The sequence below is a fragment of the Alosa pseudoharengus genome, unplaced genomic scaffold (genome assembly GCF_046254945.1).
Source record: "Alosa pseudoharengus isolate Yale_2024_CS ecotype anadromous, Long Island Sound unplaced genomic scaffold, YU_APseudo_1.1 YU_APseudo_1.1_scf_9, whole genome shotgun sequence".
Lineage (NCBI taxonomy): Eukaryota > Metazoa > Chordata > Actinopteri > Clupeiformes > Clupeidae > Alosa > Alosa pseudoharengus.
In genome coordinates, this window is record NW_027468881.1 from 6,059,284 (window position 1) to 6,072,355 (window position 13,072).

Sequence of the window (13,072 nt, forward strand, 5' to 3'; positions counted from 1 at the left end):
GCCAAAGTCAAGAGTTATTGAAGAATGTGTGTTAGTGGATCTAATGTTGAATTTGTCTGAACATTAATGTATTTGTCTGAATATTTAAGTATTTATTACTAATATATTTTTTTTACTAATAAAGGAATACCAGTGTGCAACACCTGAACCTTGCCTTGTACGTCCTCTCTCTTTATATCAAGGGAACGTTGTGCCGCGCCCCAAACTCCACTAGACTTGGAGGCTGGTAATATTCACACAAGACCTAAACAGAGAAAATCTGTAAATCTGAAATTGCTACGTGGTTTGAGGGAATTGTTCCATGAAAGGATTGAATGAAGAATTGTCTTTCTGTATGTCTGCCTGTCTCTCTGATTCATTTTGTCTGTCTGCCTATGTGTCTGTCTGTCTGTCTGCCTGTCTCTCTGATTCTCTCTGTCTGTCTGTCTGCCTGTCTCTCTGATTCGTTCTGTCTGTCTGTGTGTCTGCCTGTCTGTGGATTTGAGTGCTTTGTGTTTGCTGGTGATGTTGCAGCGTGTCTGAGTTTAACAATGTTATGGTTGGCAGGTGAATGTGTGTGTAGCTACTGTTCTGTGATAGGCAGGTGAATGTGTGTGTAGCTACTGTTCTGTGATAGGCAGGTGAATGTGTGTGTAGCTACTGTTCTGTGATAGGCAGGTGAATGTGTGTGTAGCTACTCTTCTGTGATAGGCAGGTGAATGTGTGTGTAGCTACTGTTCTGTGATAGGCAGGTGAATGTGTGTGTAGCTACTGTTCTGTGATAGGCAGGTGAATGTGTGTGTAGCTACTGTTCTGTGATAGGCAGGTGAATGTGTGTGTAGCTACTGTTCTGTGATAGGCAGGTGAATGTGTGTGTAGCTACTGTTCTGTGATAGGCAGGTGAATGTGTGTGTAGCTACTGTTCTGTGATAGGCTGTGTTACCTGGGCCAGTGTTGGGGTGCCACTCCTTTTTCTTGCCTGTGTGAACTGAGTTTTGGGTCTTCTGTGTGTGTGTGTGTGTTCAGTGAAGGAGGTTGTGAGGCGTGGTCGTGGCCAATAAGAACTGCAATAAACGGTACACAGTAGTTTCTTTGCATGTATTTCAATAACAGTGAACGTTATATGTTTTCTGTTTGGGTGTGTTGTCTGTGTCCACCAGATGGCATGCAACATTTATGACCCATGAAGACCAGAGTATACTGTACTGTAATAGTTAGTGTTGTAGAGGTGCAGCCTGTGGTGCAGTTCTTCAGTTGCTCTGACTTTATAAAGCGCTTGAGCACTAATGAATAAAGCACACATTTTGAATACATGTGATTTTTACTCGTGACTCTTTGACTATGAAGTGGACTTCTCATTCTGGCTCAGTTTACTGGTGAATCACAACACACACACACACACATACTGTACACATACACTCAGGGCCCTATCATGACATTCTAAAGCGCGTCATCACTCGTCAAAAGCTTATTCAAATTTAGAAGGATGTCCAGTCCACATTGGGAGGGGTTTCGTCATCAAACGTCGAGCGCATGGCGTAACAAGGTGTTCCTAGGTTTTTTAATCAGTCATATGGGTGTGTTTGGGGCATAACATCATTTAAACCAATGAGAATGACATGTCGCGAAATGTCAAATAAATGCATCGGTATTTTGGCATTCAACGGCGCATCTAAAGGAGGCTGCTTGCGAGACCGTATGGAATAGTCGTTCCACTAAACCATGCTTTACTAAAACCTAGCATAGCCTTCACACATTTGCACTCGTCTATTATTTGAACTCATTGGCAAAGTAAAACTAACTTCACCAAGGTGTCAGTCAACGACAAGACAGATATGCAGTTACTTTCACTATTGACTGACAATGGGTTACCATCGAAAACATAGGCTGAAAAAAGCAACACTTACCCAAATATTGCTCAAATGACTGAACAAAACATTTATCCTGCAGAGGAGTTGCTTATATCTCGTGACAGTGCGTCTTCAGCTGTGCTCCATACATGTCTCTCGCCTCTCCCCTAATCACTTTTAACAGTCATTACCAATTTGCAAATGATGGTGAATAACTACTCATCATGAGATGTACAGTATTTCGTAATATCTTTATTCTAATTATGTTTCCCATTGTAATTGTGCAATTTGTAATGTTTTGCATGGACGTGCGCTGGTGTGCGTTCATGAATGATAGAAGGATGTTGCGTGCACCTGCCATATGACTGTTGACAATGCGCTCTTAAAATAACATATTACAACTCGCCATAGACTTCTGACCAGGTGTACAATAGCGATTTTTAGACAATGCGCCAGGCCCCTCCCTAGGTTGTTAATTGCCACACCCCTGGGCGCATTGTTTAAAAAATAAACGTGCAAAATACCGAATTAAACTTGGCGCTGGGTGGAAAACGAGTTTTACGCCAAGCGCCAGGGTCCAAAATACAGCCCTTTATCTGAGTCCCGAGGGGAGAGGGGAGTACTCAGAGAAGAGAGGGTGGGATGGATCATACAGTATCTTCAAGGCCAAATTAATGGTGTAGGCCTATTCATCAGAATTCTGTGTGGACAGCGAGCACTCAATGCTACACCCGAGTCAGATACTGGCATGCAGTTAGGACAAGCTGCTACACAGTTCACTTACAGTGGGCTGTCATTACACCATGCTTGGATTACCTCCGTCAGCAAAAAAAGAACACAAACAAAAACTTAAACAACAAAAAACTTTATTACAAGGAATGTCCAGGGAATAGCAGGGAAGATGGTTACTTTAGATTGTAGTGAGGATGGTACAGGAAAAAGGTGGCCTTGTGTTACATTAGTATATATAGTATATAACTGTTAGTTAAATAAAAGCCAAAGTTTACTAGAAAAGTTGTTAGAAAAACATCTGCACAATGATGAGCAGAAATCCCCTTCCCTGGTTTTGCTGATCATGGAGAGCCAAGACTGAATAAAACAAAACAAACAAACAAAAACATGACAAATTTCTCAACTTTCAAATTTGTATAAACTTTCAAACATTCCATTATGGAATAATTTGAACACTCCCTCTGCCTCTCCAGTTTTTGATATGAGAGAGAGAATCCGATCCAAAGGCCTGGAAAGGGACTCATTTTAGGGGTGTGTAAGAGAATGCTATGAGTAACTGGTGACGCTTAAGGCCCAAAGGGAGGTGAACACACAAACACACACAATCAAAATTTCATACACAAGCAAACGTATTCACACCCACACATAGATAAACATAAACACACACACACACACACAACAAAGACAATACAAAGACACACACATACATACACACAGACACACACACACAAATAAACGCATGCACACACGCAAAAGCCTGTGTATACAAACAGACACACGCATACCTAAACACACAGACACACACACATACACACACAGACACACACACTTATTTACACACACGCAACCCCGTGTATACAAACAGACAAACACATACACACAGACATACACACAGACATACACACACACATAAACAGATAAACACACACAATCAAAATTTCATACACAAGCAAACGTATTCACACCCACACATAGATAAACATAAACACACACACACACACACAACAAAGACAATACAAAGACACACACATACAAACACACAGACACACCCACACACACAAGCCTGTGTATACAAAGACACACACATACATACACACAGACACACACACACAAATAAACGCATGCACACACGCAAAAGCCTGTGTATACAAACAGACACACACATACCTAAACACACAGACATACACACACAGACACACACACTTATTTACACACGCGCAACCCCGTGTATACAAACAGACAAACACATACACACAGACATACACACACACATAAACAGATAAACACACACGCGCGCACGCACGCACACACGCACGCACACGCACACACACACACACACACACACACACACACACACACACACACATTCATCAGTCCAGAGTGACTCCCTCAGGGAGCTCCACCACCACTGGGGCGCAGTCGTCAAGGTCAGCCTCAAAGTCCCAGCGGAACTTTTTGGTCAGATGAACTTTGAACTTCTCCGCCCTCTTCCGAAGTGTGCTGTCCATCCCAGGCCCAGTGGCGAACTGGAAAAAGTCCTAAAGAATGGCCAGAGAGAGGGGGGGTTGCCAGGGTTTAGACACACTGATAATGAAAACAGGAAAATAATAAACCATTTGCCCAGTAAATGAACTCATGCATTTTTATCATCAAAGTCATACTGAGACACGCTTGCCAATGCAGTGCAAGACATGGTTGTGGTCAATTGAAACAACACAAGGGACATCGCATTACAAGATAACTGTGGTTTGTGTCAGTATTCTTTTGCAGACATGGCCCTCTAGTGGCCATTGTGGAAACTGACCATACTAACATGGAGGCACCTGCAGTGACCAGCAATTTGCCAGCTGCGATAACAACATGGATCACTACTACATCAACGTTCCATTTTTTTTTTCTCCAACACTAAGCTTCCATTGTCTTCTATATCTGATATCTGCGTTTTCCAGCATATTTCAAATCATTCCACTGTATGTTGATTTTAATGGTGATGATTACTACCAGAAGTAAATCAGAACTTTACCAGTAGTATAAGTATATATACTCTTTTGATCCTGTGAGCAAAATTTGGTCTCTGCATTTATCCCAATCTGTGAATTTGTGAAACACACTCAGCGCACAGTGAACACACAGGGAGGTGAAGCACACACTAATCCCGGTGCAGTGAGCTGCCTGCTACAACAGCGGTGCTCGGGGAGCAGTGAGGAGTAAGGTGCCTTGCTCAAGGGCACTTCAGTCGTTCCTACTGGTCGGGGTTCGAACCGGCAACCCTCCGGTTACAAGTCCGAAGCGCTAACCAGTAGGCCACGGCTGCCCCATAAGTAACTGACTCAATCAAATGTGTGCAGATTGGTGTACCTGCAGGGTGGTCGTGAGGAAGTTATTCTGGGAGACAATGTCCACAAAGAAGTCTGGAGGGATCTCTCCGAGCTGGTGGTACAGCACGCTGATGAGACCCAGGAACAGCTCCTTGTGCGTGCGCATGGCCTCCTCGGAGCGGCACAGCACCGACAGCAAACTCTTCCAGTGCTCGAAAGCGTCATACACGTTCCCAAGGAGGAAGCACGCGAAAGCAAACTGCAGCTCACCTGAGGCAGAGCACAGTGGAAGAGAGATGACATGATTAATAAGATTATCGCGGCATGGTCAAACCAAATAAATGAAGTTAGCAGCTGCTGAAAACCTCCAGCAAAGGGCCACTGTTCCTTCAGTGCTCTTTGAACACACAAAATCAATGATAGATATGCCCAGGGAAGGTTCCTGTGTCTCTATAGTCATTCTAAGCAGGACAATGTCAGGACTGACTGCAGTGTAGAGGAGAGACCAAGACTCATGTCGCTCACTTGTACATCATCCATCTTAGTGAATGCTTTCAAAAAGTATACAGATTAGTTTAAGTGCTGTAAAACCATATCATTTAAGTTGTGCCAATTTCTTAGCAAGAAAACAGCAGAGTAGATGAAATACGAGTCTTGTTTAAGATGGAGATAGATAGATAGATAGCTAGATACATACTTTATTCATCCCGAGGGAAATTTTAGGCATTCAGTAGCTTACAACCATAACACAACATACACTATACATACATAAAAATCGCTCACAGAAATGTAAAAATTACGGAGCATGTGAAGTGATTACCAAGGTCTGGTATGGTATGACCTGCATTGACCATGATAAGGTGCTATATGGTAGTGTGTGCATTGATGGTAGTGCAAAAGTGAACAGTGCAGGGATTGAACAGTGGCAATAACTTTGCTTGTTATTAAATATTAAAACAGAGAGCTAGCTCGCTACTCCCTACCCCTTCTTCCCGTGCAATTAAAACTCCTGAACGCGCATCTCGTCGGTAATTGGTTGGAACACATTATTTTGCCTTTAAGTGGTTGGCAACACTTGTTGTTAGCAATTGTTTTTGTGTGCAGATCTCAGAGCCTAGCTGCCTACAGAGACGCGTTTTTTGACGCCTGCTTATGGGGCGGGCAGCTAGCGGATCGTTACGAAAGATTAGATGAATGTGATCATTTATGTTTGGGCCTGCAATCGCTGATACAACCTTTAACTATGACAACACACAGAGGGTGACAAAAAGTAAGCAGACATCCGCCTGGGCTGTCCCTCATATGTAGGCCACCTTTAAGAAACTGTTTAAAGGGCAGGTGCTACAACTTACCTAGTACGTTAAGCGGCTGCTGAGGGTAGTGCTGCTCCAGAAGGCAGCTGAGGGCGTAGCTGAGATCCATGCTACACTGGGTGATCTGAGCAGGCGTTGCCCCGGGAGGATAGATTTGTTTGGGTATGTGAGAGAAGCGCAGCTCGGTACCCTCCCTCTGTTTCATTCGGGGCAGCCTGTCCAACCCTTCTTTCATGTTCTGACAAGCGGTGTCGTTGCGGGGCAGGTTCTGCTCAGCGCGGTCCCGAGTGTGGGTCAACTGCAACTCGGGCACCACGTCGCAAAAGGCGCACACGCGGCCGTTCAAGGGCTGGAGCGCTTCCGCGACCTCCTGGGTGACGCGGTCCGTCAGGGACACCCACTTGCGCAAAGTGTCGTACGGATATGGTCCCAGGAAAGGGTCAAGTTCCCGAAGCCCTGCCTTTACGCGCTCCACTTCCTCCACATTCTGAGTAGCAGAAAAGTCCAAATCCTCCTCATTTCTGTCCCAGTGGGCCAGAACAAGTTCCCGGGGCTTTAAGGAAAGGAAGAGACCCATCTTGGGACCTATTTCACCGCCCATGCTCTTGGGATTTGAGGAGCTGTAATGGAGAAAGTGAAGCCCTGGAGGAATCATCTTTATGCCACGGAAGCGAGGGCCAACCTGCCAACTCTTGTAGTCGATACCCAACTCTGTTCCTTCGGGCACGTCAAGCAGGACAAGTGTAGCCCCCTCTTCAAACAAACCCCGTGCAACCTCCGGGTCCATGTCCACTTCAGCCATATCTGAAATAATTTAAAGTTAACATATCCACAAGCAAAACTCATTGAGGCAAATAATCCGTTGTTTCAGGAGTTATAATCCAACAGTAAAAATTATGTTTTTTTTCCTACATGACGTTACCCCCTGACATTTTCCATACGCTTATGGCTACCACACTCCACTACAACAGTCGCCAAATTGTTTAAACTAATTATTAAAAACAGCTTAACACAATGAACACTGATTCATTGACATAGTTGCATATTTACCAGGGTATTTCTTAAGACACAATTTGTGTATTTCACGTTGGTGTTGCGTTCATCCCAGACAGTAAAATTCCCCGAGTACCTGACAAATTTTCTTCCGTTGTGAAACGATGCCCATCACAAAGGTTCCGGGTATGCATAGGCATATGCATTCTAAACTGCCGGGTTCCGGGTATGCATATGCATTCTAAACTGAGTAATATAATATATTATATTCTGGAATTGGTTTTTAAAATATTTATTAAGAAATACAACATTTTTATGATGCATCAATGCACATTGTGCCAAATGCTCTTATTTGGTTTATGCATGCACTTTCGGATAATGGGACACTTTTGAATAGAATTAATAGAGATTGAATACACAGTTCAGCAGATGACATATAAGCAAATACAAGTAGCCTATACAAGTCATATTAGGTCTATGTGTAAATGGTATATGTTGATTTGGTACAAACATATAGTGAATAAAGTAAGCACCCAGCTGATTGTATAAGGCTTCATAGTCATATGTGTGACAAAAAGAATATTGTAAATACAACATTTATTCAAATACTGACACATTGAATGTAAGATAAATAGGAACCAAGCATCATGGACAGACATGTGTAATGATTGCTTTTACATTCAGTGAGCGGATATAACTGTCAGAGACAGTGTTTCAATTCCCTTCCCCTCAACCTTCCTCAGGGTGTGGCACTCTGCAGTTTTTGCCAGCAAAAAACAAGCATTTGAACCAACTTCATTTTCTCCTCCCTACGGCAATGGTCCCTTCTTCTCTTCTTTCGTTTTAGACACTTTTCTTTTAACTTTTGTAGTTTTGCATCTTTACACGTTGCAGTCCTCTGCTTTACCTGCAAGCACAACATATTTGTTTCCTGGTTTCAGGAGAGAGAGGAGGCTTAAAGATACAAAAAGGTCTTCATTGAGCGCGGTTCCATGCAACCAATAACGGTTTCGAATCAGTTTATTGGGAATAAACCGAATATGCGCTTGTAAACACCTTATTCTGTATAAATAAACCGAAAAGGCCATATTCGGTTTACTAATAAACCGTTTGCACACCCTAGCATATGCCTGTTTTAAACGGAATATTGGGTCATGAAAACAACTGAATATGCTCCCAGAAGGAAGAGTGTTGTAGGCCTCCGCATGCTCAATTCGCACAATTAGCGACGTTTTAAAAAATATTTGTAAACAACTTAATGAGGCTGGCTATGGACATACGCCTGAACAAGTGAAATACAGGTGGAAGACCCTGAAGGCGCTGTATTATTCAACCAAAAGAGGGAATTCCACCAGCGGAGATTTACGTCATGACGTTGAGAGCCTTTTGTGGGCTGCGTCGCTTATTTCGGAATAATGTATATTGCTATACAGGAATATGCTCAAAACGTGACATTCTTGTTGCATGTAAACAGGTTAAATGGAATATTGACATTGACGGAATTTGGGCAATAAACTGATTCAAAACGGTTTATTCCCGGTGTTACATGGCAACTGGCACCCATGTTAACTAGCTGCGTTGGTGACGTTTCACGAGTGATGACGTTTTTTTGACAGATGTGGCCGCTTGCAGATTTGTCACTTTCTGATGGAAACTGGAGACGAACAAATACAAATATGCATGACATATTTAAATGTCAAAATTGTCTGAAGTACGCTACATGCACTGGACCATAAATATGCCACCAAAAAAATAAATACCTAAACAGCCTAATAATAACTCACGTGGGTATCGAACCTGCTTCTTAAATGAAACCTCTTAAATGATAACCATTCATCTACATACTTGCGCCACGAACCAGCTAATAAGTCATAGTGAAATTTACTTGACTTACTCTATTCAATTAGAAGAAGTCAGCTGATGATTGTAGCAAGTTAACACGGCTGATGGTGTTGTCTTGCTACAGCAGTTGCCCAAGCCAGTAGGTCTTCAAAGTAGCATGGTTAAGTTTTCAAACATTTCACTGACTGCTGGTCAGGCTCTCTGTGGCCACCTAGTATTTGTAGCCTAAATTGAGGAAGCGTTGCTGGTCTAAAAATAAATAAATAATAATAATAAAAAAACGTGCGACGGGGAGGATGAAACCCATGTCGACTGCGTGAAAAAGCAATGTATAGGCATTAACTTATTGCGCCACAGGAGACGCACCCGACTTGTGAATTAGGAAATAAAGTATCAAAAAAACATCAAACCTATGTTTACATGTTAGCAACATTAACGTTAATAGCCTATAAGCCTAGTTTTGACTCTCCCTGTGCGCAAATTTTGTGTAAAATATGGACACGTTATAGACTTCTCCTGCCCATTGCAGTGTGCGTTTCAATGCCTGTGTTTCATGAACTGAATTCTTAAAAAAATAGGCTGGACAAAAGGATACACAATTAGGCAACACATTTGTATTTATTTGCTGACGTTCATGTGGCTCTACAGACACTTCAGGTAGGGGCGGCCATAGCCTAACCGCAGTGAAACGTTTGTAAAACTTAACCATGATACTTTGAAGGCCTACTAAATGGCTTGGGCAACGGTAGCATGATAACATGGTAGCCAGATAACATGAACAGCTATGTTAACTTGTTACAATTATAATGACGTTAGCTGACTTCTTTTAATCATACAACTGAAGTCAATTTCTATGAGTGTCGTCAGCTGGTTCGTGGCGCAAGTAGATAGACGTCTGATTACCAAGCAACCAGGTCAATTAATTATTCGTGGTTCGATACACATGTGGAGTTAATTTATGCTATTTAGGTATTTGTTTTTTGGGTTGCATATTCATGGGCCAGTGCATGTAGTACTACATAAAATTTTGACTTTTAAACATGTCATGCATATTTGTGTGCGTCTCTAGTATCAGAAAGTGACAAATCTGCAAGTGGCCACATCTGGCAAAGACTCGTCATCAATCATGAAACGTCATCAACGCAGCCCGTTAACATGGGAGCCAGTTGCCATGTAACACCGGCATGAACACACAGAGACACAGACACAGACACAGACACACACACACACACACAGACACAGACACACGCACACACACACACACCTCTGGCATGCTTTTCCATTTTTGTAAGTTACATTTAATTCACTGGATCTTTTGGTTGTCTTAGAATATGAGATTAATTCCAAAGTCATTCCTGAGAGTCTCACCATGCCAACCTTCTTGCATCGCTCCGTGATCAGAAACTCCATCTTCTGTACCACCCGTCCAATTTCTCCCTGCTGCCCTGTATTGTTCAGGTACTGCTTGGTCATCCCACAGATTGAGCGAAATATACGATGCACCTGTAGAGAAAGTGCTCTTGAGTACTTCTGTCTGGCTATACCCACCATACACACTTCAAAAATGATCATAAGTTGTGAAGATAAAAGTGGCCTAAAAGGGATTTGCACCTTTTCAGAAGGACAGCAATCTTTTCCCTCGGATGCAAAAGAGGCACCGGTCAGATTCTAAAGATACAAAATATGTTTAACGAACAAGTCCCAAAGGAAAAACAGACAGTGCAGAATGGCCAACAAGTGACAGTTTTGGGAGTTCTTGTTGGAGAAGGCAATTTCACCAGAGGGTGGCAGACTGACTTGACAAAACAGCTGACAGGATGTTTAACGTACTAGTTGTTGAAGCTCTGGAACAATCAGGTTTCTGTATGTGCTTAAAATGTTGGCGTAGTCGAACCGCCGTTTACTGTAGGCTACTGCACAGAGCAGCGTCACCACAACGATGCAAACAGATGGCCTGTTAACACACTGACAAGTAAAACAAGTGACTAGTAAATGAACGTGACATTATTCACTCGGGTGCACATGTACATTTCCAAATCCCATACTCAAAATGTCTTGACCATTTCAACGTTAGGCCTATCATAAAAACAATTAATAAACAGTTCCAACGAGCTTTCAAGAAGACACTACCTACCATTTATCATTGTATGCTGAATGACCCTTGTGAATCCCATTCTGTCAACCCCAGCCAAGCCAGTGTTCACATACTGCTCGTAGTACGTAGCTCACATTTTCCTGGAATACAATTTTGTTGAATCTCTGGGACACTAGCAAAGACACCAATCGTCTTATATGGCATTCATCGACTTTAAATAGATGTTCGTGAATCAAGCAGCAGATCTGATGTGCTGACACCCAGTGCGCCTCTCTGTTGCGTGTCTTCCACGATCGCCGCATTACCGTCCACGGCTCCAATTTCCTTCGTCATGGACTACTGGCGGTGGGCTTTGGATTACAGGAGCTCGTTTAAAGTAAAAAAACTTCCGCGATCAATCACTTTTTGGTTGCTTTCGGTTTCGATACAAGAGAACGGGTGGATTTGGCGAGGACGCCAAACGCAGACTTTGCGCGCATTTGTTAAAGCTCGTCTTCCAACTTTGAAGAAATGTCTGTAAAAATTCATAACTGTACACACATCTGCAATTTGGACACGTCTGTAGTTCCTTATAATGAATTATGGGGTCATGACGCATACTGCCAGTCAATGATTGGGCCAAGCCTTATACACTGATCCACGTTCATTCAGATTTTCTGTTGAATATTCACAAAAGACCAGTCGTTGAGGAAGCTTAATTGGTTACTTCTCTTACTCAATTTATTGACATTTTCAAGGTTTACAGAACAAGTATCAGCATTACACAGGGAGGCAAAAGCAGCCGGTGCATTGAGGGGAAACAAAATTCAAAGTCAAATTTTAGAATATATTTCCACAACAAATAGAAAAAAGGTTTTGTCCAATACATCAAACAATTTCTGCAGTCCAATGAAGAGCAAGTATTTAACAGTCCTTGTGAAGCACAGGCAGCTAGATGGATTAAAAGCCTTGGGAGTACCAATTATAATAGAAAAAAAAACATATTGACACTCTTGTTGGTCACAATCCAACAGTCTAAAAAAATACAAGAATAAAGGAACAAATATGATGTGCTGTGGGTCTAACACACATGAATGGATGAATGAATGAATGGATGAATGGATGGATGTATGTTTGCGTCGTCACATTTTTGTCCAGGCGTGGCGTTCGTGCTCAGAAGGTGTTCTTGATCTTAGAGGCCACCAGCACGAGGATCTCCCCGATCTTCTTCTGCCAGTGGAGCACGTGTTTGGAGTCGGCGCACCAGAGCTCCCCGTGCCGCGGCTCAGCGTTCTCACAGCGCTTCCGCACCTCCTGCTGCTGCTCCTGAGGCACACACACACAGACCACCCAGCAAAGCAGACCGTCAGGCTCACACAGCAGCACAACAAATGTGTGTCTGGGAGTCTCTGTCGCTCTGTGTGTGTGTGTGTGTGTGTGTGTGTGTGTGTGTGGCCTACTATGTGCAATTTGTTTTACAAACAGCGCATAGATTCAGGGCTGTGTGGCCGGTCAAAATAGTACTGACAGATGCAGTAGTAATTCTAGCTAAGGTCTCCTCTGCACTGTAGCTTGAATGCTACGCTTTGGATAGAAGTGTCTGCTAAATGAATCAAAGTGATAAATGTAAATGTTATGGAAACACTTTTGTTTTTAATGTGTGTGTGTTTGTGTGACAGTGATAATGCTTGTGTGTGAATGAGCGATTACATGACCTGGTGTGTAAAAGCAGTTTCAGGCAAACATCATTAAAATGCAATTTCAGGCATAATTTCACCACTATCTATTTGACAGACGCTAAATATATTGCCTCCAATTATATATAAATCAAAACCAACAGTGTAGAATCACTACATCAGTATCTCTGCTAATGAGCCATGCTGATTGAATTAGGCTGCTTTGGGAGGGTAAATAGATTTACAGAGGTAGGGACTTTTAAGAGTGTGTTTTGGTTCTGATGATGCTGTGCAT

General features: G+C 42.6%; 2 protein-coding genes across 5 annotated transcripts in view; both read right to left on the bottom strand.

Annotated features, from left to right (window-relative positions):
• Nucleotides 1-2,678: 2,678 nt before the first annotated feature.
• Nucleotides 2,679-11,642, bottom strand: aar2 (AAR2 splicing factor). Of its 4 annotated transcripts, none has more exons than XM_076275956.1 (8): nt 11,162-11,642; nt 10,858-10,981; nt 10,639-10,695; nt 10,396-10,530; nt 7,322-8,092; nt 6,232-6,996; nt 4,920-5,149; nt 2,679-4,099 (listed from the first exon to the last, which is right to left on the bottom strand). In XM_076275956.1, exons 5-8 carry the CDS (start codon nt 7,389-7,391, stop codon nt 3,932-3,934), a joined length of 1,233 nt encoding a protein of 410 aa, XP_076132071.1. In that variant the 5' UTR covers nt 7,392-8,092; nt 10,396-10,530; nt 10,639-10,695; nt 10,858-10,981; nt 11,162-11,642; the 3' UTR covers nt 2,679-3,931. The 4 variants fall into 4 exon arrangements, with proteins under 4 accessions (XP_076132071.1, XP_076132069.1, XP_076132070.1 ...); XM_076275954.1 differs by having other exon boundaries at nt 10,858-10,992; XM_076275955.1 differs by having other exon boundaries at nt 10,858-11,642.
• Nucleotides 11,643-11,820: 178 nt separating this feature from the next.
• prpf6 (PRP6 pre-mRNA processing factor 6 homolog (S. cerevisiae)) overlaps nt 11,821-13,072 on the bottom strand; it is a 37,849-nt gene continuing 36,597 nt past the window's right edge. Inside the window, exon 21 of the mRNA XM_076275567.1 lies at nt 11,821-12,427. Coding sequence (XP_076131682.1) covers nt 12,275-12,427 — 153 coding nt within the window. The 3' untranslated portion in view covers nt 11,821-12,274. The remainder of the gene's footprint in view (nt 12,428-13,072) is intronic.

Bases quoted from the DNA above. Each gene is read 5' to 3' on its own strand.
- aar2 (XM_076275956.1), bottom strand. From the start codon at position 7,391: ATGCATATGCCTATGCATACCCGGAACCTTTGTGATGGGCATCGTTTC. The intron at 5,150-6,231 runs GTAAGTTGTAGC...GCTCTGCCTCAG, and splicing joins GCAGCCGCTTAACGTACTAG to GTGAGCTGCAGTTTGCTTTC. The intron at 4,100-4,919 runs GTACACCAATCT...GCCATTCTTTAG, and splicing joins TCCTCACGACCACCCTGCAG to GACTTTTTCCAGTTCGCCAC.